The 23,502-nt window shown below is 39.2% G+C and overlaps 1 protein-coding gene across 1 annotated transcript in view; it reads right to left on the minus strand.

The window, feature by feature from the left end:
- Positions 1-23,502, minus strand: part of ATP8A2 (ATPase phospholipid transporting 8A2) — a 187,613-nt gene that overhangs the window by 134,763 nt on the left and 29,348 nt on the right. Inside the window, exons 12-22 of the mRNA XM_062514914.1 lie at positions 22,996-23,073; positions 20,847-20,935; positions 20,113-20,157; positions 18,745-18,820; positions 12,203-12,308; positions 11,088-11,170; positions 9,405-9,454; positions 7,394-7,463; positions 5,623-5,707; positions 4,288-4,427; positions 901-1,039 (exon numbers count right to left, since the gene is read on the minus strand). Coding sequence (XP_062370898.1) covers positions 901-1,039; positions 4,288-4,427; positions 5,623-5,707; positions 7,394-7,463; positions 9,405-9,454; positions 11,088-11,170; positions 12,203-12,308; positions 18,745-18,820; positions 20,113-20,157; positions 20,847-20,935; positions 22,996-23,073 — 961 coding nt within the window. The remainder of the gene's footprint in view (positions 1-900; positions 1,040-4,287; positions 4,428-5,622; positions 5,708-7,393; positions 7,464-9,404; positions 9,455-11,087; positions 11,171-12,202; positions 12,309-18,744; positions 18,821-20,112; positions 20,158-20,846; positions 20,936-22,995; positions 23,074-23,502) is intronic.

Consider the following 23,502-nt stretch of genomic DNA (forward strand, 5'->3'; position numbering starts at 1 on the left):
GAACCTTAACAGCATATGCTGCCTTCTGCTAAAGTAGCTATTTCTTCAGTCTTTTTGAGCTCATATTGATTTCAAGACTCCCTAATTATATCAATAATGTGAGCAATTAAGCTCTTTACATTTAGAACTGCACACAGACAGGCCTGGGTGTATTTCAGGCCATTCCTGGCAGAACTAAAATGCTCTTTAAATGATTTTACTTAGGTTATACATCAGATCACAACAGTGCAACTCTTTCTTCCCCTCGCTGGGAAGACCTTCCAGTGATAGGGAGAAAAATTATCAAAAAGAACACAAGAGCATCATGGCATTCTATTGCCAAAGATGGGACATTTGGGAGATATGGCATGGCAAAAGGGGTGCCTACATCAGGATACATCCCTTTGCCAAGGGACTAACAGATGTGCCATAAGGGGACAGCAGAGTTAGTTATTTAAACTTGAATAATCCACCTACATTCACAGACATGGTTTGGAAGATGCTGTAAACTATACATGCTTTGCATTATTGTATTTTCCATTGTATCCTAAACCCCATTCGAAGGCAATCAGTAAGAAAAGAAAAAAAAAAAAAGCTCTAAAACGATTTCTGAAACATTAGCCTGGTAGAGTTCTCCTGTTACCATCAGAAAGAGTTACATATATTCATTCCATTAGAACTGCATTTAGCCAAGAGCAGTAAAGTCCCTTTTGCCTTAAAACAACAAGAATAAAAAAGAATATAGACTGACAGCCATAGTGAAGACTTCACTATAAAATCCCCTCTCCAAGGCTGTGCCCTGCTATTGAGGAGCCATTCTACAAGCAGCAAGCCCAATTCTTTTTAAAAACACACACAGCACATCTTGCATGTGACCTGTTACTTATCAGAATAATTTAGAGTAACCAGAATGATGGATACCTATATTGAGAGCTGTTTCCTGTTTGTCACCTGTCAGAATCCATATCTTAATTTCTGCCTTTATTAGTGTGGCTATTGTTTCTGGAACACCTGCTTGCAGGCGGTCTTCAATGGCTGTAGCTCCAAGAAGCAGCAAATCCTGGGGAAAACAAAAAGAACAATCCCTCAAATTATTAAGAAAAACCTCAGTTTGGAACATACCCCAAAAAAAGGAATTAAGACAGCATGTTGCATCTCACTGTTAATACTGCACTTTGATAAGCAATATACACCACTGTAAATTTCTAGTGCGGCTATTCTACTTCCTCTGCATACAATTCACATTTCAAGAGGTACAGAATGGAACAGAGTGTTTTTGATCAGAAACATGGCAACACTTCAAGAATAATTGATTGAAGTTATAAAAGCCCAAAGTTAGCCTATAGATGAACATATATATTAGACCATTCATTAATCACCATAGCAACATGATGAGTAGTCAATTTATATATTTAAGCTCACAAAACAAAAACTATTTAGCATCACATCATTTAAACTAATTTCCACCAATAAAATGTACAGACTGGATACAATCACTCAAAGTAAAAATTATTGCAACTATTTATGGATCTAATGATTGCATTTGTGCAATATAAGTGGTATGAACATTAATCAATCCAAGTATCTCTAATCAACATACAGATGCCTGCCAGAAATACATGTCTCATACAGTGAATTTAATACTACAGAGTTAGCCGTATTCTCAGGCAATTCTAAAACAACTGCTTGAGGAGATTGGGCTACATTATCAAAAAAAAAAAAAAAATGAAAGGCAAAAAAATAGCTAAGAAATAAACCTTGTGAAAATGTACAGTCTACACAGATTTTACCTCTAAAAGCATCGTAATGATTGCTTACACCAGCAAAGACGTTCAACTTGAAGCAAACTGAAATAAGTTTAGGTACACTGTATCATTTCTGAAATTGCACAGAAAAGGTAGCACATTCTATTCTTCGCAGGGACTAAAATTATTCAACAGAAATAAAGACAAATTAATATATAAGTAGTAAGGCAAGTTGCTGTTGTTCAGCCTGGAAATGATGAGGCTTCAGCATGATCTTACTGTGGCCTTTCTATATAAAAAGTGGGCTTCTAAGAAAAAATAATAAACTGTTTACAAAGGCCAACAGTAGCAGGACAATGGTTTTAAACTGAAAGAGGGTATATTTAGTGCAGGCATACAGAAGTGACTTTTTTATGATGAGAGTGTGAGACACTGGAACAGGTTTGCCCAGAGAAGTGGTGGACCCATCCCTGGAAATGCTCCAGGCCAGGCTGGATAGAGATTTGAGCATCATGATCTAGTGAAAGGTATCCCTATCCATGGTTGGGGGGCAGCAGTAAAACTATATGATCTTGAAAGGCCCCTTCCAACCCAAACCTTTCCATGATTCCATGGAGAGGGCATTAAAAGCAGCTTCCACTTGTATGAATCTAAGCACAATTAAAGAACAGAAGGGCAAATGGCTATCCATACAGTGTGTAAGCTGGCATTAGTTACAGGTCTTGACAGAGCTTCATTTTTGCTATGAGAGATTCAGCTGGCAAATGTAGCAAAATTGACTCCTGCAAGTCACTAAGCTTTTGTACTCTACAGCCTCTGAACCAAACATCAGCTCTGCCCATACCAGCAACATTTGAAGGTTAAAAGAATAATCCAAGTGTGCAATTGCAGATGATCCTTTTTTTTCCAAAACTGCTTGTTAAGAAGTTACACATGACAGCACAGCACGGCTGAGCCACCTGAGCAGGGGAGTTACCCCTGCACCTGCTGAAGCCCTCTGAGCCAGCATATGGCTGTGGAAGGAAGTCAGTTCAAGTTTGTCTCCATATGTGCACCTGTACTGTGATCCAGCAATCTCAGCACTCAGACTGAAAAAGCTCTCTTGGTCTCATTTAAGCCCCTAGATGAAAAAACCTCCAGCCTGTTAAAATACATTGTATTTTGTGTAATAGCCAAATTCTAGTTCATCAATAACGCTTGCTTCTTGGCATGACCAGCAAGCAAACATTAACAGGAAGGCATACACTGGATAGTTCCTAACTCCAGACCTACAACTCACTCACAGGTTCCCTTTTTCCTTAATCAAGATACTAAATTGTGAAAAAGGCAGAAAGTAGATGACCAAAAATGATCTAAAATTGGAGAACACGTACTAAAGTACAGCAAAAGCAATGTCCATTTTTCACCTCGGTGAAGACAGAAGAGTATGAGAGCACAGTACAAGAAGCAAAAAGCTGAAAGGAGCTACCCAAACCTACAGAACCAAGGATGAGATAATCACACCGTTACTGAACACACTATACACACAGAAAAAACATTTCAGGCATGACTTGGAAGAGGAAGACCCAATCTTCAGCCCTTACTGAAAGAGTTCTTGGAGCCTTTCTCTTACCCTCTGAAAGTTAGCTCCTAGCCTCCTCCCGACCTCTTTGTGGATGCCCCACCCCTGGAAGTATTCAAGGCCAGGTTGGATGGAGCTCTAGCAAGCTGGCCTAGTCAAACATGTCCCAGCCACAGCAGGAGGATTGGAACTCAGTGATCTTTACAGTCCCTTCCAAACTAGACCATTCTCTAATTCTATGACTTGCCCCAGCTAACTTAAATAAACAACACTGCTCCAGAATCTAATCAGTACTTTAATATTAATTTTAAAATATATTCAAGTTCAAAACATGCTTTAAAGAAACCAATAAAATTAATAGCTGGGGCTAGAGGGAAGAACATGAACCTGTGCAGGTGAGGAGTGCAATTACCAGCCTCTTCCAAAAGCAGCAAGACCAACACGGCTCAGACGAACACTGGCCCCTAGCGTTGGCATTTTAACATTTCATTCACTGTAGTATTAGCGTTCCAAGTAAGTTGTCTGATACCTACTTTCCCCTTCTAAAACTAAGAGCTCTGCAATTCGCATGGAGTGTTTTCATCCTTTTTTCAGCCCATGCCCCTACAGGTTTTGGTGAGCCCTACACTGTGGCTTCAAAAGCCTTCAAAAGCCCCGAACTTGACTTCTGTATGAAAATGAAGACATCTCTTCACATCCTAGTACCTGGGAACTTGGTGCAACACAACGATTTACATACATTATTGATTTACAACAACTTTAAATAAAACAAAGATTTTTAACAAGTGTGAGAAAAGGGGTTAAGTAGAAATTATATTTTTATCCATAAATTCATCTCAGATTTACAGATTAAAACTGTGCACTGAACAGGTTACCATCTAAGAACACCTTTTCAGTTCCTTATCTATGAAATTAACAGTCCATTTCATCGCATAAAGCCCAAATTCCACTGGAAAACACACATACAAGAAATCTGCAGCTGATCAAAGAAGTATGTTTTACCTTTTCAATGATCTCATAGCACTCCTCCAGCTTCTGAGTTCTGTCTTTCAGAACTGTACTGGACTCATTGTAGACATTTAGCCACTCTCTGTAAGACTTCTCTGACAGATCAGCATAAGCAATGCACAACGTCCTCAGACCTGCAAAACAGAAGACAGCCATTACCCATAGTAAAATTACATTGAGTACTATCAAATCTTTCATACATAATGAATGCTAAATTCTAGCCCTCACACTAGAACAAGAGCTTCTAACACACAACTGTTAACCTCTGTATTTCACAACATCTCCCCATACCTTTTTTTAAGCATTTGGATTTCCACAAGTGTTATCCACAAACCTGGTTCATTTTGGCCACTAATGTTGGTGCAAATCAATAGAGTATTGGACAAAAACTTTCCACTAAGTAAGAAAGCAAGCTTGCCTTTCAAATATTTTTCAAAAGACCATATTAGAGAATAGGCTACATACTGTGATTAGTGATATTACTTAGTCAAACATCCTGCACAGCCCATGCTTCCTTTTAGCAAGACTGTTCTTCAGTGTACTGATGTAACTCACACAAATAATGGGAGTTATACATGGACAATACAGTGAAGATATTCCAAGAAGTATGAAAACCAATTTATTAGACCAATGGCAAAAATTAACATAAAGAACTAATGATTTCTTTTTCTGTCACAAATCGAGCAAAAAGGAGTGTGTGACATAAAATACAAAAGTTCCAGTACTGAGAATATGGGAATCTGCAAAAAAAAAAAAAAAAAATTAAGCTGACTGGTCTTTTCAGATTTTGGAGGAAAAACACTTGTTCATGGTTTTACTACAACTCAGGTATTCTATGCTATGGCAGAAGAGGGAACAAAGCCCAGTGCTTCCCTGTGAACAGAGGTGTTATATCAGTCAAAGGCCTTACAGACCATTTCACATCATCTTTGATGTCTCAGTCTACCAAGCTTCTCAGGATGTTCAGGCTGTCACTCTGCTCTGTAAAGCCAGAGATGCTGGCATCCAACTTCTACCCTGGTAAAAACACCTCCAGCTCCAAAGTAATTGATTTATTCTGGGCAATACAGCTCATGCCCTTTCCCTTCATCACAGACACACAGAACACCATCTTTTCCTTCCAAATTCCACTTCCCTACTGAAACCACATAGAAGTAAGACAAAAACCCCCTTACGGGTGAAGGCAACCTACAGTTTTTAATTCGCTGATAACACACCCCATCTAAATTTATCTTCACAATCACCTTGACACCACAGAGCTTAGGCAATGCAGAAAATACTGCAAATAATTTCATAAACTGAATTCTCATGACATGCTGTTTCTCTTACCTTCCGTTGCGAAGTATTCAAGATGGCACAGTGTTTGTTCCATATACTGGGAATCTTTTGAAAGCCTCTCAAAAATTACATTATCCTATTAAAACCAAATTCGTTACAACAGAGTAAGTCTACATAAGAAGTTGCCATTTGTGTATTTACAAGCTCAAGAAAAGCAACTTGAATGAACCTGCTAATATCAAATCCAAAACTGTATTTACAATATATTTGTGTTTTAGAGACTGATTTACCTGGATTGTACCCAGAGACAGAGATACTGCATCCACTTAAATAATAGGGACAGAAGCACACTGCTGTCCTCACCTTTTTCCATAAAGAGGTCCTCATTACCTGGCAGTACAGAACTCTTCTCTATAAATTACTAAGCCAGTAAGTATATTGACTTTCAGACAACACAAATGCCTCATCTTAGTCAGTATATATAGCAGTCCCATGCAGTAGTTTCCAGCAATCCTTTCTAGACAAGATTCCCATTGATGTTAAAAAGCAAAAGGCAGAAACACTGATCATGTTCTACCACAACTTTCTCTCAAAAACAACCTTCTTTCTGCAACAGCTTCCTTTGTCACTAAATCAAAGGACAATTGAAAAGGCCCAGCTAACAGCTGAAATCAAAATACAGCATCATCTACATATCTAGAGTCACTGGATTTTATTTATAACTACCAGAACAAGTTCTACTAACACATGTAATACAGAAACCCTACTCAGACATCTACTCTTAAGCTAAGTAAACAGACCTACATCCAGCACTGATTAGAGACAGGCACACAAACCTAATTATCATGGAAGCAACAGGACAGAGGATGACTACCAAAACGTGGAAGCGTTAATGCAGAATAGTCAGCTAACTTACAGTTCACATAAGTGGCAGATGCAGCACATGAGTACATCTAGGTCTGCTCATACGGAAAACAGCAAGAAATTTTGTACAGCAGACTCTCCTGGTTCTCCATCCCTTCCAGTGCCACACTCCAAAGAATAGTGTGAATTCAGGCACAACAAGAACAAGCAAGTTGCAATTCTGTGTGGTCCTATTAGGCATACAACTGTGAACTACCACACAATGGCAGCAGGCTTAAATCACTTCCACCACACCAGCATGAAGCCAGCACATCTTTATCAAATCAGGGGAGGTAAATGCAAGCAACAGAGTAGTGAACACTGATCTATACATCATGACAAATTCATGCAATCCAGATCCTCACAGAAGTCAGAAGGAGTTTTTCCCTGTTGCAAAAAGCCAGCTCCATAGTTTTCCACTGAAATGAGAACCACTCTTTGCCTGTGGACAATGCTAGTTTTGGAGCCTTTGTACTGTGCTAAGTTATTGGTCTTGTCAGTGAAGACAGAAGCACAACATGGTGCAAGTCGTGATGACAAATAACAGCAGGTGCAGAGATGCAAGAAAGCCAGATCAAGAGCCAAGCACTTGAGAACAAATTTTACTGTTATAAATTCAGACAAATACTGGAGCATTTAGTCCAGCTCCTGAACTCCTGCTGCACAGCTGGGTGAAGCCCTGGCTTTGCAGTAAGGGTACTGCTCCCATTAGTTTCAGGATTTCAACTGGGCAGCAAAAAGCCTAACAGTCTTCCAGCCTGCAAAAGGAGTCAGAGCAAGAATGACAGCTCTCTTAAATCACTTGGCCCCAAACAGAAAGCCAACAGGTATTATGTATGAGACATGAAATGTCAGCATCAGCCACAGCTGCTGAAACAATAACTGGCAGTGTTCTCCATTAGGCAGCATAATTACTTACAGCCCCTTTGCAGTAGAGACGTAGCTGTCCTGCCGGAGTTCGAACAATCACTGACATTCTCTTCCTGTTGCTATTGAAAGAAAAATATTTGCTTTCATTACTCAAAGTGGTAAAGAGTAATTCCCGTTCTAGCCAGTGAATTTTTTCAGATGTGTTTTGTGCATCTGAGATTAAATGGGATATAACAGCAGTAACTTAAGATCCCACAACCCTTGACCACAAGGAGAAATATTAAATTGCACAGTTCCAGCTTCAGCCCTATGGCTCCCATTGGCAAGCACTCCAGACTTATACCCAAATGCAAGCAAGAACTTGAACAAGAGCAAGATAGAACAAATTGTCTTGAAAGAAGGGGAGTCACATATATTCTCATTCTCTCTCATTATTTCCTTATTCCTCAAGAAAAATTGCTTTGGGGACTCTAGAAATGGAATCATTAAGGCTGATTGCATCTTTATTATAGGCATAATACACACTGAAATAACCATCCACTGACAAGGACAGTTATTTAACTTCCTAAATCAAAAGAAAGCAAAAACATAATAGAAAGAAATCATGGTATAGACCAGTTATTGGCCTTCATCAATTCTTTATATTGGTCTAATCAGACCCACACAATTGGAATTAAATAGAAGAAGTCAGACTCCCTGAGCAAGGATAGGACAGTCAAGTTTAGCATCTATCTTAAAAAAAAAAAACAAACAAATAAAAAAAAACAGTAGTAGCATAGTGTGCACCAACATTAAAGAAAGGCAAGGAAGGATTTATTTTTTTTTTGTAAGAAATTCTGACATTGTACTTATCAATCTCTCCTTCAAAAGAGACACTGGAAAAAAACCCACAACTTCCAGGAGGCAGAGGCAAACCAATCAACTTTCATGAAGGGAACCCTAAGAAAATGTGGTTTCATGGAAATGCTTTCCGTAGCAAAAGGACCAACTTGGAAGCATCCTCATTACATTTCTGCCAATGTGTACAAACAGAGAACAGAATAATCTTCCTTCTCCTCCTGAGGTCACTTCTCAGAGCTCAAGGACCATGTGTACTAAAGTAAGCTCTTGGCATCTCAGACAAAACAAATCCTTTCTGAGACTTTCTGAACAGGGGTTGGAAGGACAGCAGTTACCTGTGCCCAGAATTTCTGCAACAACCTAATGAAACTGAGAAACTTCTGTGTGCTTTTCAAAAGCTAATTACAGGAACTCCCTTAGGGGTCAGATGGGAAGGTGCTACACAGAGGAGAACTAAGACAGCAAGTCAGGGAAATAGTCAAGAATAATCTTCAATGCAAGTCAGGACACCAGAAAAGCTGCCTACCCAAATCATCCCTACCTTTAGTTTTACAGTCCTTTCAAGCAAAATCAGCCAACTCAAAGACAGCAGACAACATGAGTTCAAGGTTTTAATCTCCAGCAAGAGTAGAAAATACAACAACAAAAAAGGAATGCTGACTAGCACCATCCAAACTGACATAACTTTATCAACTAACAAAGAGAAAGCATCTTGTTATTTCCAGTCATTTAGGGGCCTGATTCATCAAAGCTTCTTGCTACCCAAGCAATGTCCATTCTAATGAGCCTGAAAAATTAGGAGTGCTTGTAACATTTGCATTTTCATAGCCGTCATGGTTCTTAAGAAGAGGCATTTCCAGGTGTAGTTTCCATCTACTCAAAAAGTAACTTGCAGAAGCACTATTAAAGTGCAATCTCAAAGTATGTTCTTGAAGTAGACAAGTGACAAATCAGGATATCCATGAGTCACAGAAAGATGCTTCCAGGCCAGGAACTTCTCAATAAATGAACAGAGTTGCAGTGGCAGGACAAAGTTTTACGATCACGTGCCAAAAAGCCACCAGTTTATAACTTATTCATAGTACATCAGAAATAAAATGAAGGGGCAAAAATTAAGTAAGTTCTGCTGTTCTACTGAGTTAGCTGTAACTTTTTTATTCTAAAGAATATCTCTTTGTAAGAAGAGTTTCTTGAATTACGCATATTAGAGGAAATCTTACCTGGAAAACTCCAGCACATTAAGAATTTCAAAGGTTTTCTCTTTCCCCAGCTGCAAAAGAAAAACAAAAGAGTGTACTATTTTAAGTACAATTTACATTACATTCTTAGGTGTGCAAACTCGTGAGCCTATCAGGTGTCTGCCACACATCTCAGTATAAATAAATGTGGCAATGGCTCCCTCCGCTGGTTAAAGGATGCAGAGCCCTACTTAATTAATTAATTCAACATCGTGTATTGTGGCGTCCTTCCTTTACTACTGCTACAGCATTACAAGGAGTTCATATCCTCTTTGACTTTGATTAGGCATGCTCTGAAAGCTAAGCCGCATACTTAGTTCTCAACAGCAATCAACTAAGAGACATATTACAGGCTGAAGGCATTTTTGCAAGTTAAAATAAGCATGCCCTCCCAGGTATTACAATAACACTTCACTGACCTCCCTTAGTACTTCTTTTATTTGAATTCACAAAAATATTGCCTACATGTTTCTAAAAAAAAAAACAAAAAGAAAAATTAACTGAGGAGAAATTCCTGTTATCACCAGCAACTCTCTGCTGGGGCTGAGCAGGAACAACCTGAAGCAGGAGAAGGATTTTAAAACACCTGCCATTCCTGTTGCATAATGCACAGAATGAGCAGTAGGAGTTACCAGAGTCATAGAACTCCAGTGGTATTTGTAGCATGCAGTTACAGAAAGTGCTGCAGTAAAATCTAACTGCAGTATAGCCATGTCCAAGGCACATATTAACTCATCAACATCCCCAGGATTAAAAAGCACCTCCAAACCATTTTCTACATGCTGCCACTGATGTAGCAATCAGGAGAGACAGGAATCTCTGGGAGTGACAGCTTTTACGGCTGGCTATAGATTAACAATTAACCCATCTTTGTATTATGAGTATATAACTAGGCCAGGTAGGCCTGGCTGTTTCTGCAAAGGACAGAAGCATTTAGATGGCTCTAGATGACACTGTTCATCCTAAGGTCTTCCCCTTCAACTAAAAAGCAGTTTGAGAATTTGTAAAAAGCTTGTGACAAGTCCTAGAAGATATGTTTCAAGTGCTTAGCTTGGCAGTGTACCAAGAAACTTGCAAGGGAACATACCTGAGAAGAAGGACAAAAAACCATTCAGTTTTCTCAATAAGCACCCTACTAGCTGCATCTGTGTAAATCTGAAGCCACGTCAGCTTGGGCAGCAACTTGAGTCTGAATGTGGCCCCATGAGTCTGAAGCTGCCTGTGTCTACTGTACTCCATTAACTACACATCCCTGCGTACACAGCTTGTCAAGCAGATGTATCTACTGAAGTTCTTACTCAGAAGAAAGAAATCAAACATTTAGGGGAACAGCAGCCATTAAACACAACAGTCAGAAAACCTGCCATACACATGAATTTCCTTCTAATGTGAATGGTTCCCATCTGTGCTTTCTGGACAAGGGAAACATTTTTCAGGCACAACTGCTGTCATTTCCCATATAAGTTTGCAACTTCCTATTGCCCATGCCACATAGAGGGGCAAAGGACCAGGCATCTTCAAATAGATTAAGACAACTTTTCTCAGTGTATTTAAGCCCTTAGGATCCTAAAGGCCCTGGAAAAGGGTCCCCTCACAGGGACTAGAGAAGACATCTTTATGGTCTGCATGATCTTGGCACCTGTGCCATGCACATCCACCACTTACCGCATCAATGATAACAGAATGGGGAGTCCGTCCTGTGAAGACATAACCAAGTTTTTTTGCTCCTTTCACTAATGCTCCTTCATCTGCCAAAACAAACAAACAAAATTGCTTGAATTTAACCTGGTATATTAAAGAGACCTCCAAAACACATATTTAACCCATGCTTTTGGCAGATGGCTAAAACAGAGCCCCCTTTCACATGTACTCCCATCCATAGGGATGTTAGATGCATACCTTCCACAAAAACATTCAACATTTTAGTCCTACAAAGGCCAATATCAACTACACAAACATGGTACCCAATCTGTATAAAATATCCTGTAACTACTGAAGCACTGAACTCCATTCTTCCAGAGGTGCCATACTTTTACACATGAACAAGGGGAAATACCTGTTCTGAACACAAGACCAAAGCTCTGGTTCATCACCATGACCAGAACTTCCTCACATGAGCTCTTCATCCTACTTTTCAGACACCTTATTAAGACATAAATAAGCAATGTATCATCATGCAAGACACCACCACAGCAATTCTAGAAGGAACTTCACTAACAGAGAAACTCAATTGAGAGTAAAGTTCCCCAATCTGGCCCCGCCTAGCTCTGTCTCTGCTAACTGAAAGGAGCAAAAGATGGCTGAAGGGCAGGCCTGAATATCACCAAGATTCTGAAAGTTTTGGTTGCATTGTGTCATGTATCAGCACTTGATAGCATCCTATCTTGCTCTAAGCATACTAGATCAAGAAAGACAGTTTGTAGTCATGCCAATAAAATAACTGCTCATGCAGAAACAAATCATTACTTCCTACATACTCAATGTCTTTTACTTTCATCCCTGCAGAAATAATAGACAGTCTCATGAGAGCAGAAAGGATCCTAAGCCCAGCCTATCTTTCAAGAAATATCATGGACTATGTGATTTTGTAGGAAGCATTCAGAAAAAGTGTGTACTGATTACAGAAGATGCCAGATCTACCGCTAGCATCACCGGGGACATTTTGCTTTCAAAATCAATGACCTTTGAAATGACCTAGAAGTTTATGGACCTTCCTTCCATCTACCTCTACTCTTTCAACTCATTCCCTTCCCTCCCAAAAAAAGAAAGCAACAACCAACCTGGAGAGGAAGCCTGGTAGATTATTGTATTTCCTTGTCTCTCAGGAACAACAGTATGACACACGGCCAGCAGTGTGAGGAACTCCTGTATATGCACAGCTGTGGGCTAGACAGGACACCAGGAGAGTAAGGTTTAGTATTGCACACAGACTGCGGAACTTGTTCACTAAACTGAGATGATCTGTTAGGTATGTCAGACTGAAAAAAAAACCAAACAAAACAAAAAAACCAACAAAAAAAAAGAATCACAAACAAACAAACAAAAAAACCCAACCCCAAAACATATTCTATTCTCTATTTATAGCAGTTGTTTTCCCCTCAGAACATCAAGACAGTTCAGGGCCAGCATTGATGAACTAAAGAGCTAATGATAAAGACCTCATTGAAACTGCAGAGAGTTGAGAAGCCCGAGTATCCCCCACCCCCTAAACATAAAAGTATGACTTCTTTAGCACCCCCCCAAGCTTCATACAGGCAAAGATATCTGCCACAAGATGATGACAACTTTGAAACAGGAAATACTACTAATGGCAGCTTCCAACAGACTGACAGCAACCACACCAGAATTAAACTTGCTGCAACTACATCCTTAGTGATGAACATCCAGAGCTGAGAGCAGCTGAACAGCAAGAAGGCAACACTGTGTGTCCTTCCAAAGGAATACAGCACTCAGCCAAGCATAAAATTAATGTAGGGTGCCTACACATTCAGCATCACAGGAACACGCAACATAAACCATTGTTGCAAAGTGCTTAAATAGACACAAGGTCTGCAACTCAGTAAAGATACTCTGGCACTTAAATCACAGGCCTCTGATCAGCCAGCTGTGACAACTGCAACCTTTAATGAGGTGAAATTAAGTCCCTCATCCATTCTTCCCTCCTTTTCATCCCTACATTTGGCAAAAGATTTATAGTCTCATAGTAGTCAGAAGAGCACTCAGATGCCCAGCTCACAACCTGGCAGACTAACTTCACCCACAACTCACACAGATCTTTAAGATGCTTGGCTGAAGCAGCTGAAATGAGCACATGGTTCTCCTTCTCCAACTCTGCTATATCCATGACATCCACAGGTGGTAGCATCAGTGTCTTGCATCACAGCAGCCATTTGCTTAGAGGCTCAGACATGAATTTAGCAGTTCTACCTTTGCAGAAAGCCCTACTTGACTTTGCAAACTCTCAAAGAATTTTTGCATATAAAAATATGATCTAGGTTCCAAAATTTTCATTAGCACAGCATATGCACTGGCAATATGAAAGTTTAATTAGTAGGAAGCAAACTACTATGAAAGTCACAAAACCATGTCATCTGGCAAACACTGTGGCAACGTGTGTAAACAAAGTAGGCATTGATGAGAAAGTAGTGTAATAAAAAGACTGAAGATCCAAGCCCTATACTGTCCTCTTGCTTCATATACTTTGTCATGATTATTTTCAAAGTAATTGTTTCACACAGGACCTTTACCTTTTCATGCTAAAACTTCCAAATGATATGGTCACATGTCACTAAAATAACAAGAGCTGTTGCTTTTGACATGCTGGTGTGCAGAGGCTGTGCTCAGGAAAATAAACATACGTTTACATACTATTATCTAAGTTCACAGCAAATTACAGCCAAGAGGTTACTTTTGTTCCATCATTTCCAGTCAAAGTAATGAAAGTTTTATCTCCATGTCAAAAGGCACAGCCTGCCAGATTCTCATTTCAGCATCTGTTGCTGCAGACCTCTGATGTCTGTCTTACACTTTTATCACCTAGCCCCTTAACAAGCTTTCATAGTAGGTGTTCTATCAGCTGGAAACAACCTGTCTCCAGTAGTGACATGGATTTTAATCCTTCTTAAGTACGTATTTATGTTTTCAAACCAGCAACATAATTTGCTGCTTAGTATTTTCACAGCCCACAATGTTCTACAGGCAATCTTCCAATTCTGTTGCAACAGATCACCAGAGGCCCAGCTTATCACAACAGCTCCTCCACACAGCTGTCATTTGTTTCCTTTCTATATTGTTCCAGCACCGACAATATTTGTTCCACAGACATGAATCAGGGTAGAGCACTCAAATTCCTGCTTTGGACCTATGAACAGAAAATCTGTTAATGGCCTCTGTGGCAATGCATCCCTTCCAATATGCTGAGCTGAATCCCAGAAGTCCCACAGAAGTGGGGGACAGAAGTCTCATAGCTTAACCAATTCCACTTTATTACTTATTTTCCTCTATCAAGTCTCTGACACCTCCCTTACTGATGGTCCCTGAGAGATGTTTCTTGCCTGTTCATGTGTTAAGGTCAGCCTTATTTCTTCCTGCCCCATTTTTTAGTTCTCTGTTTATCTGTAGTAGGAACAAAGTTTGCATATTTTAATGTCTTATTCATCAGTCCACAGGTAGTCCTAATTTTAAGTGCCTTCTTCCTTCATTTTTTTCCCTGTGTGCCAAAAGCTCAGGGTAAAAGACATTGCTTCTTCCCTTAGCTTTTTTTGTTTCCACCCCCCCCCCCCCCAAAATCCATGAAAAAACTCGTGTACAAACATGTACACAAGAAATATACTCCACTGGGTGAATTATTTAGTTTGCTGCCCCTACCAGCTGAGAACCACACACACATTGCAACAGCCTCCTACTTCTGGAAGCAGTTTCTGGATTGTTACCTACAAAGCACTATCCTCAGTGAAAGCCAAGTTGAGCTATCTAGTAGGCACAGCACTATCCATTACCAAGCAGAACACTGGTCAGAAAACAAGTTTTCATCCCTTTGTGGTTCCCATATTTAGAGGAACAAAACACTGAGACAAACCTCAGTCTTTTGGGGAGCAAACTGCACTGTACAGTTTCATATCTGCATTTGTCACACATGTCCTTATCTGGACTCCTCACTCTGAAGACAAATCATTTTTCACAACTGTTAAGATAAAATTACAAGGAATTTGCATAGGAATATTGCAAGGAATTAATAATTCGCAAGGAAGCTAAAGATACCATTAATCTTTCTTTTATTGTAGCAGTATCAAATCAGTGCCTCCCATTCACAGTATTTCCAGGTAAGCAGGACTAAACTTTTTGAGCAAATGGCCTAGAAATGGCCAGTGGGATAGTAGAGCACAGTCTAACAACCTGAGCTTACTACTTTGCGTATAAGTGACCTATTCTGCCAAGGACAACTATGAAAATGCTTATGTACTTAATTACCAAGGAGAATTACGACTCGCCATCTTAAAAAGATAAAGCTTTCTACCATTTAGTTCACTAAACTGCCTGGAGAGCAGTGCAAAAATTCCGCCATGTTGAGCATCTCCAGAACATTGAAGCTGGAAGGACTGGAGGAAACAGAGATACTTCAAGCACAGACTAAGAGAAGACATCAACCAGCTTGTGAATATCAAGAGCATTAAATACAAGTTTATCTTGCCCATAACCAATGAGATATGACCTATAATTAAAGATACTGCCTTGTACTTGAACAAAAGTACCAAAGTCCCGTGCACTATAAGAACAAAAGCAGATGAGAGAAAAATATCTCACCAAGTTCCAACAATTTAATTGTGAGCTATAAAATTATGTATTTGGACAGTTTCCCAGCAATCTGAACTAGGCTTTCATCACCCAAACATGTTTTTTCCCCCTACTGTATTTCAAATCCCAGTTTTTCATCCCAGTTAGCCATGACATGTTTTTCTGGTTCTGCTTTCTTATGGAATTAAGAATCAGCTGATGACAGCTGTCATTTCAACAAAGCTTGATGGGATAATAGCCTCAGTTCCCACAGGAGTCTAGGATGAGAATGAAGTCTGTTAGAACCTTCACTTCTTAACTTCCTTTCCCTGCTCTCCTACCATCAGTGTAAAAGATAACCCCACATCAAACAGGCTTGCATTTCTGTGCTGGGTTCATTCGCAGGACACATGCAACTAGCAAGCACCAAGATAAAGACCATCTAGCATATTCACCAAACATTCCTTCTAGTCTTAAAAAAAAAAATAGATCTTTCCTTATTAGACTAAGAGTTTATGCCATTTTCTCTATAGAAACAAGACAGCATCATACACTTGTGCAGCTGAACAGTTCATCCAACAGAAGCACATCCAAAGGAAAAGCACAGGCAGACAAAGCTAGGTACTTTCTCCCACATTAATATACCAGAGCAGCCAAGAGAAACCTCCACAGGTTTTCAAGACAAGTTATTTTTCCCTGGAACAATTCCTACAGGGCAATAATTCTTTAAATGCTGCTCAAAAGTGGACTTGGCTATCAGTCAGCCTTCATACACCAGTGGCCCAGAAGAGCTATGAAATTTAGAGGTGATGCAGGATGCTAGAAATCCTCCTAGCAGATGGAAGACAGTCTCATGAGTAAAAGTACATAATTTTTTATTTTCAACCTTGAAAAAAAATTACTTGGTACTGAGACAGTTCTAAACTAACACTTGTGACTGAACTGGGAAAAAAAAAAAAAATCTTCAAGACCAGAGCAATGAACACTTAATGAGAGTAAGAGATCACTCTCACAGCTTCAGCTACAAAAGGGCAAACATTTAGAGGAAATTAATTGCCCAAGCACAGCACCATCCAACTTCACTAGGTAGCTTATGCTAGAACACTTCAGCTTTTCACCACAGCTAACTAAATGAGTAGAAACTGACAGACACCCGCAGCTATTTATCAAGCTATTAAGATAATACAGATTTTTACACAGAAAGAAGCAGTTTATGCATCTCAGCAGCTGACTTAATGCAAAAAAGCTAGAAAGATCGTTCCCTCTACCACTGTCCTGGAATTCAGCCCTCTTCTCATTCATGGCCTGACAAATTTCACCCAAACATTCTCAAACTGTCATAAGCAGTCCTTGCATTCCCATGCCTTGTGCTAAACCCCACTTGCCAGAGGGTGGCACCTGCTCCTCCAGTGTAGTCAACTCTGAAAAGTATCTTTGGCCTACACAAGGTACTTCTCACTAGCCAATGATTTCCCCACTGATGGTTTGAGGGTTGGGTTCACACAGTATGCTCAGCTCAACACCAGCTGTCCAAGGACATCAGTATTTGTCTGTTTAAGTGACCAGCAAAAAGGAAACTGGATACAAAAGGGTTCATTGTAAAAGACTTGTGAGCTGTCTAGACTAAACAACACTTAAGGAAGCTATCAAAATCCCTTATTTGCCTGCTACAACAGCATATATTTCAAAACAGAAACTACCCAGAGAAGATCAAATAATTAGGTAGCCCCAAAATAAGGGGCCATCTCAAGGCTAAGTGAGAAATTCCATCTCACAGTTCATCTGAGATACATCCCTTCTGCTGAGTCTATTGAAATATACCAAAGCATTTTTCTCTATGCATACCTAAAGCTCCAGCAGCCAGAAAGAGCTCAAAGACATTTTATCTGCAGCCTACACCTAAACCAGAATGAATACCTGGAGTCAGCAACTGCCATAAGCCATAACTGTAGCCATAAATAAATGAACAGGACACAAAGGAACAGGACAGTGCACAAATCTTGACTGAAAGCCATGTCCAATGGGAAATCCTTCCAGTGTACATGATTACAAAAGCCACAAAGGAATCCAGTGCACTGTCCTGAAAGGGTCACCTTGCTGGAGGTTAGAGCATAGGAGCCACCTTTAGGCTCCATCACCCTGCAGAATACATAGTGCCACACCAAGTAATTATTTCCTTACTGCATTCACACCATGCTGTAGTTCTTAACTACTGCACAGCAGAACAGAAAGCAAAGCTCTCCTGCACACAAACTGTTTATAGGAGCTATATTTTAGATGCTCATATTAAACTTTACCAGCCCAGTTATACAAGTTACATTGTCTAAGGAAAGCAATCAGCTGATTGAGTTTGCACTTGTCAATGCTCAGGCCTCATACTGTGAGACAGCCTGCAGAGAGCAAGGGTTATGCATTCTGGCCAAGTGAATTAATTGTCTGGTATCCCGTCAGACACCTCATGGCCATGTGATTTCCAAATAAACAATGACTAACACTGACGACTAGGTCCCTTTAGGACTCAACAGCTAGGCTAATATTACTAATCATTAAAGCTCATGCCAAGCTTGAATTTGCAATTAATTCCCATCTCTTACATCCTTTACATAACTAGAATTTCAAACATTTGCAATACTTAAAACAAGGCTTATTCCAGAATCACCCTGTTGTGCTACAGATTACAGTTGAAATGGTATAGATGTTTCAACACTCCATGTAGCTTTTCTTTTAAAGAATTTTAATTTCTATTATAACTTGTTACAAAGCATTATCTTCCATACACAACAGAATATATGAAGCTGCCTTACAGGCAGCTAGAATCCATATCAGCATGGATATGTTAGAATCCATATCAGCTTCTTTAATTCAATTGTAAGACAAGTGGGCAGAAAGGCGTTGGAGGGAGCTATTTTGATTCCAATTTACCCCCTCTGTGCCTGCATGACACACTCAGAGCAGACTTAATCACACAAATAGATTTGTTCAGCATTCAATTCCAGACAAGCCTAGAATAGGGCATTTAAGATGCGTGATATTCAAAGAGCAGACTTACATGATCATTTTCAATGTTTTGCAGCAGTCTTGGGTCATCAAATTCACACGATTCACTGGTGGAAGGAGGTAGCTGGCTGCAGAGCAAAACAAGCATATTCAAACAAGTGGCAACATTGCCAATCTTAGTACTTCATCTATTTTCTTGGGAAGCAAATTTAAAAAGCAAAGTAAGACTCCAATGTCCCTGAAAGCATTGTGAAAAGATCACGAGTAACGCAGCAAGTGCTGAAAATGAACACCAGCAAGAAACCCAAAATGGTTATGTTTGACAGTGTATTTCAGAAGATTCAAGTGTCAATGCAGCTCCTGGGACAGATGTAGCAACAGCAGCTTTTAAGCATATTTAAGATAAATGGATTTCAAGGTGGCTTGCTCATAAAATAGATTGAAGTTCAATATCCCAAAGTTGCCTCCCTAGTCAGAGCATTCTATTTCAAGCTGACCCCTGGAGGATTTTAAGTCTGAGTACTCTGAGTAAGCACCTAGAAAAAGCTTTCACAGACCTGAATAGAAAACAAAGGTACAAGGAAATAAAACAGCAATAAAAGAAACAGCAATATATTGGAAGAAAAGAGGGATCCATAAAAATTACATCTCAGCAGAAAAAATATATCATTTTATCACCTTCCTAAAAATAAAAATGAGCTGGATCAGTGGAGAAACCCAGCTAAGGTCATCACCAAGTGCTTTTCTAATAGTATTCATTGTTTACCTGTTTCTTGGGTGGGTATTGACTTATTCCCTATATTTGCCATTCAAATCCATGTCAGCCCTCCCTAGCTCTTCCTCTCATTCCCAATACTCTCAACATGCTTCACTGACACCTGTGAAACACCTCTGGGTCTTCACTCATTTTTGTGGAATGGGACAGACCCATCACCTATATTCAATTAAAGTTCCCAAGAAAAAGGAGCAGTATTCTCTGGACATGACAGGCCTATGCACCAAGCTCTTACCCATTTTAATTACTAAAACACAGCATTTTAATAAAGAAGTCCCTATTCTTCTCATTGTCAGACCTCAACTTAGGATTGCAAAGAGCAACATTCAGTCTCTAGCTAGGGCTAAAGGTCCCTGTAAAGTAGGTTAACTTTAACTTTTAACTTGACTGTCTGCAATTATAAATAAGCACTGCATTAGCATCCCAGCCACTGCCTATTCTCACACCCTTCACATATGAAATCTCTATGCAGAAGAGTAGATCCATCACCACCCACCAGCTCTGCATTAGGCTCCCACTGGAAGACCATTTTACTCAAACGCATTCATGCCTTGGGTTTCTTCCAGTCCCAAATTGGAAAGCAATCTTTATATAGATTGTACCCACTCTGCTATACAGAGCACAAACATCTTGGAATGCATTTACCTGAAGTCTTCTGATGAACGTTCTCTTTCCAACTCGGGGAAGTGACTGAGGAGTAGAAAAGGAAAGAAGAACATTTATTCCACTTTAGTAACCAAAAAAAAAATAGATAGAAGGCGAAGATCAATGAGTCATCCTACAAAAACATATGCTGGAACCATGGGTTCAGCTGTTCATACATTTGAATCAAATTTTCTGCCTTTTGAGATCTCTAATTTAGCTAACATGAAATTCAAAGGTTAACTTGCATCAAGATCTTAAGACTATCCATTTAACATGAAGCAAATACAAAGATTTAGATGACTCAAAGGCATCCTTTCAACAGAACAGAATAAAACCAGTAAGCAGGTATTCCACTTGTGCAAGGAATATTAAGCTCTCTAACTACAACTACACTAACAAAATTCTGGTTCTCCTCCAGTCAGAGAAATTTGACTGATAATTGGGCTGCAATTTCTTCCCTCTTAGGCCAGAGATTATTTAGCACTTCTGGTTTTGTTTAAATCATTATCAGGTAAGTTAGGAAGCAAGTTTCTTGGCTTCATGTGAAGTACTCCCCAGGTTTGACTTTCATAATTTGTGCTGCAGGACAATAAAATGAAAGCTATTAATTAAGATCACAAAATATGCTAGAATATAAACTGAAGAAATTAATGCTCTAATCCTTTTCCAGTATAAAGTTTTGTACCAGTAGTAAGCAAGCATTAAGTTAGAGTTTTTTAAAAAGTCATACCTACCCATATGTCACTCCAGCAATACTACATTTCTTAAAGTTCATGATATTGCATGTTAGAGTACCTGTTTTATCAGAAAACAGGTATTTTACCTGGAAGGGAAAAAACAAGTCTGATTTTCAACTTGCATAATAACAAAACTCAAAGCAGAAAACAGGAAGATTCTCAGAGATATACTGCTCAAATGTCACAATATTGGCCAATGCAGACCTATTACAGCTTCATTTGTCTACCAAATCTACAGAAAAATAATCAGGCAAATTATTTAAATGCATTAATTCTTTATCTCTAAATGTGAAAGTGCTCAAATAGTAAGTATCAATTGCCAAGGCTCTAGTGTGGTCAACTACAGATGTACTTGACTGCACTACTTGGACATTTACCAAATCTTCCAACTAATCTCAAAGAGCGACTCAAAATGAAAGGAAAGACTCTTAGGACTGTTGAAGGCTCACTGGAACTTTACACACTGAAGGCATTCTGTGTTTCAAAGATCACCAGGAATGTTTGGAGATTTTTTTTTTTCCCCTACCTATAAGGACAGAATAAGCTAGAGTAAGTCCAACTGGTATTCTGCAGGCAAACAAAAGCCACTTTTTCTGATGTCCAGCCATGAGCAGTCCTGAAGTACACAACACACAGCCACAGTCAGCACTGCCCAAAATAATAATCCCTTAATGGTAACAGTGATTAAAGTAGAACTTGAATGCAACCCCATCAAAGCAGCATATCTTCTTGGAGCATTGGCAGATTGAAAATTCCCACCTACAAAGGGCCACAACCAACCAAAACTAATTGCAAATTAATGATACCACAGCTGTACCTCTGTACCAGGTAAAGCTTTCAACCAGCAAGAAGCAGGAAGGGATGGTGATAACATGAAAGACTCAGACAACTCGAAGACCAAAATAATCTGACTAGAGTTAGCAGAAGCTTTTCCTCAATAATTGCCATTCAGTTCAAGACAGTGCACTACACTACTTGTGAGGTGATCCTTTAGCTGTGCACTATACTGCTCCTGAACACAGCATTGGAAATGGAGCCTTTGCAAGCCACAAGTCAAAGTGGGTAGCCAGACTTCTGAAGAATTTTAAGTCATTAACAATTTCACCATAAAACAAAACAATCAAGGGCACAAGTGAACATGGAATTCAATTAAAGAATCAAAAAATTCAGTCTAGTTACACAGAATCACTAGTAAGCCATTCCTGAAAATAACATATGGGCCACCAACATACACTATGCCACACATCCTTTGCTTCAGGCAAAAATAGCACTATAATTTGGAGGCTGATAACTTCACATCAAAGTGATTTGAACAGAAATCAAATTTCAGCATTCATATTAAAAATTCCAATCAGATTAAGCAGGAAGAATATTGACTATACCCCTACTGATATTAGAATATTATTATGTATTTTAAATAACAAATAAATGTTGTCTCCAATACTAAATTCATGCCAGTTATGAAGTTTCTGTAGTTCAGTTACGTATCACCTTGATGGTCAAGGGCAAAAGCTACCATTTCTCAACAGTACTACAGAATTCCAATAGCAAAGTCATATTTTCCAGTAAGCTTGTTTTGGGAAGCCCTTACAGACTGAAGAAATGTTATTTGCAGAATAAGCGAACCTACAACAACTAGAAGTTAATATACAGTTATCTTTATCTGAAAGGAAAATAGAAATGCTTGAAGGAACACAATATCTAAATTAGAATACAGCTTTTTTACATGCATCTCCTGTGAAGTAGTCAGAAACATAAAAAACTATTAACAATCAAGGCTGTTGGCCTGCTCTTCAGCCAAGTTTAGCCCTGTATGTTCTGTTCTGGTACAGACAGTCAAAAACACAGAGCATCTCTCCAACACCTTTGAGAATAAAGTTTAGAGTGAACATAAGAAATAGTTTCAATTCCCAAACATAAATAAAAATGCCTATATGACATTAAATTTAATCCAGTGATATCTCATTATTTCATTTGTAAGACTCAAACTACTGAGAAAATAATAATGTCCTATTAACCCGAGCCACAGAGCAACAAAATAAAGCTGATTTGTACATCTTGTATGAATCTTGTACATCTTGCTCTCATACCTTCACTCTTGAGAGAATATATCAAAATCACAACACTTAGGAACATGTTATCTTACCTGCCCAAGTTCCTCATTAAGGTTTGAGGTCCTGGCCATCGCAGGTGTATCTGTTTCAGGGTAATACATATCTATGTCCTGAAATGAGAGTAAAATTAAGACTTGTGTTATGCAAATTAAACGCTAAAGTCTCTGTTCTTCTTTTAGGCAGCTCCAACTAGGCTTGACTGTCTTAATGCTATAAGTGGGCATTCTGAATGCTTGAGACAAACACCATCCCAAGATGAATATGGGTGCCTCCTTTCCAAAGTATACCTCCATCCTACATGGACATGAGAAAAAGACAGATTCAACTACAAGTAGTTAATAAACTAAAGGTGCAACAGAAAAAAAACCCAAACTTAGAACAGTAGAAAGAAGCTCATGCATTAGCCATTCTAATCATAGCTGTTCAGTTACAACCATCAGTTCCTCTAGCCACATCTCTGAGAGACAATTTTAGTGCCCCCATGAAATAAACTTCTGCTACTACTACAACAAAACAGCTGCTACACAAATCAAAGCAAC

This window comes from Cinclus cinclus, chromosome 2 (assembly GCF_963662255.1).
Source record: "Cinclus cinclus chromosome 2, bCinCin1.1, whole genome shotgun sequence".
Lineage (NCBI taxonomy): Eukaryota > Metazoa > Chordata > Aves > Passeriformes > Cinclidae > Cinclus > Cinclus cinclus.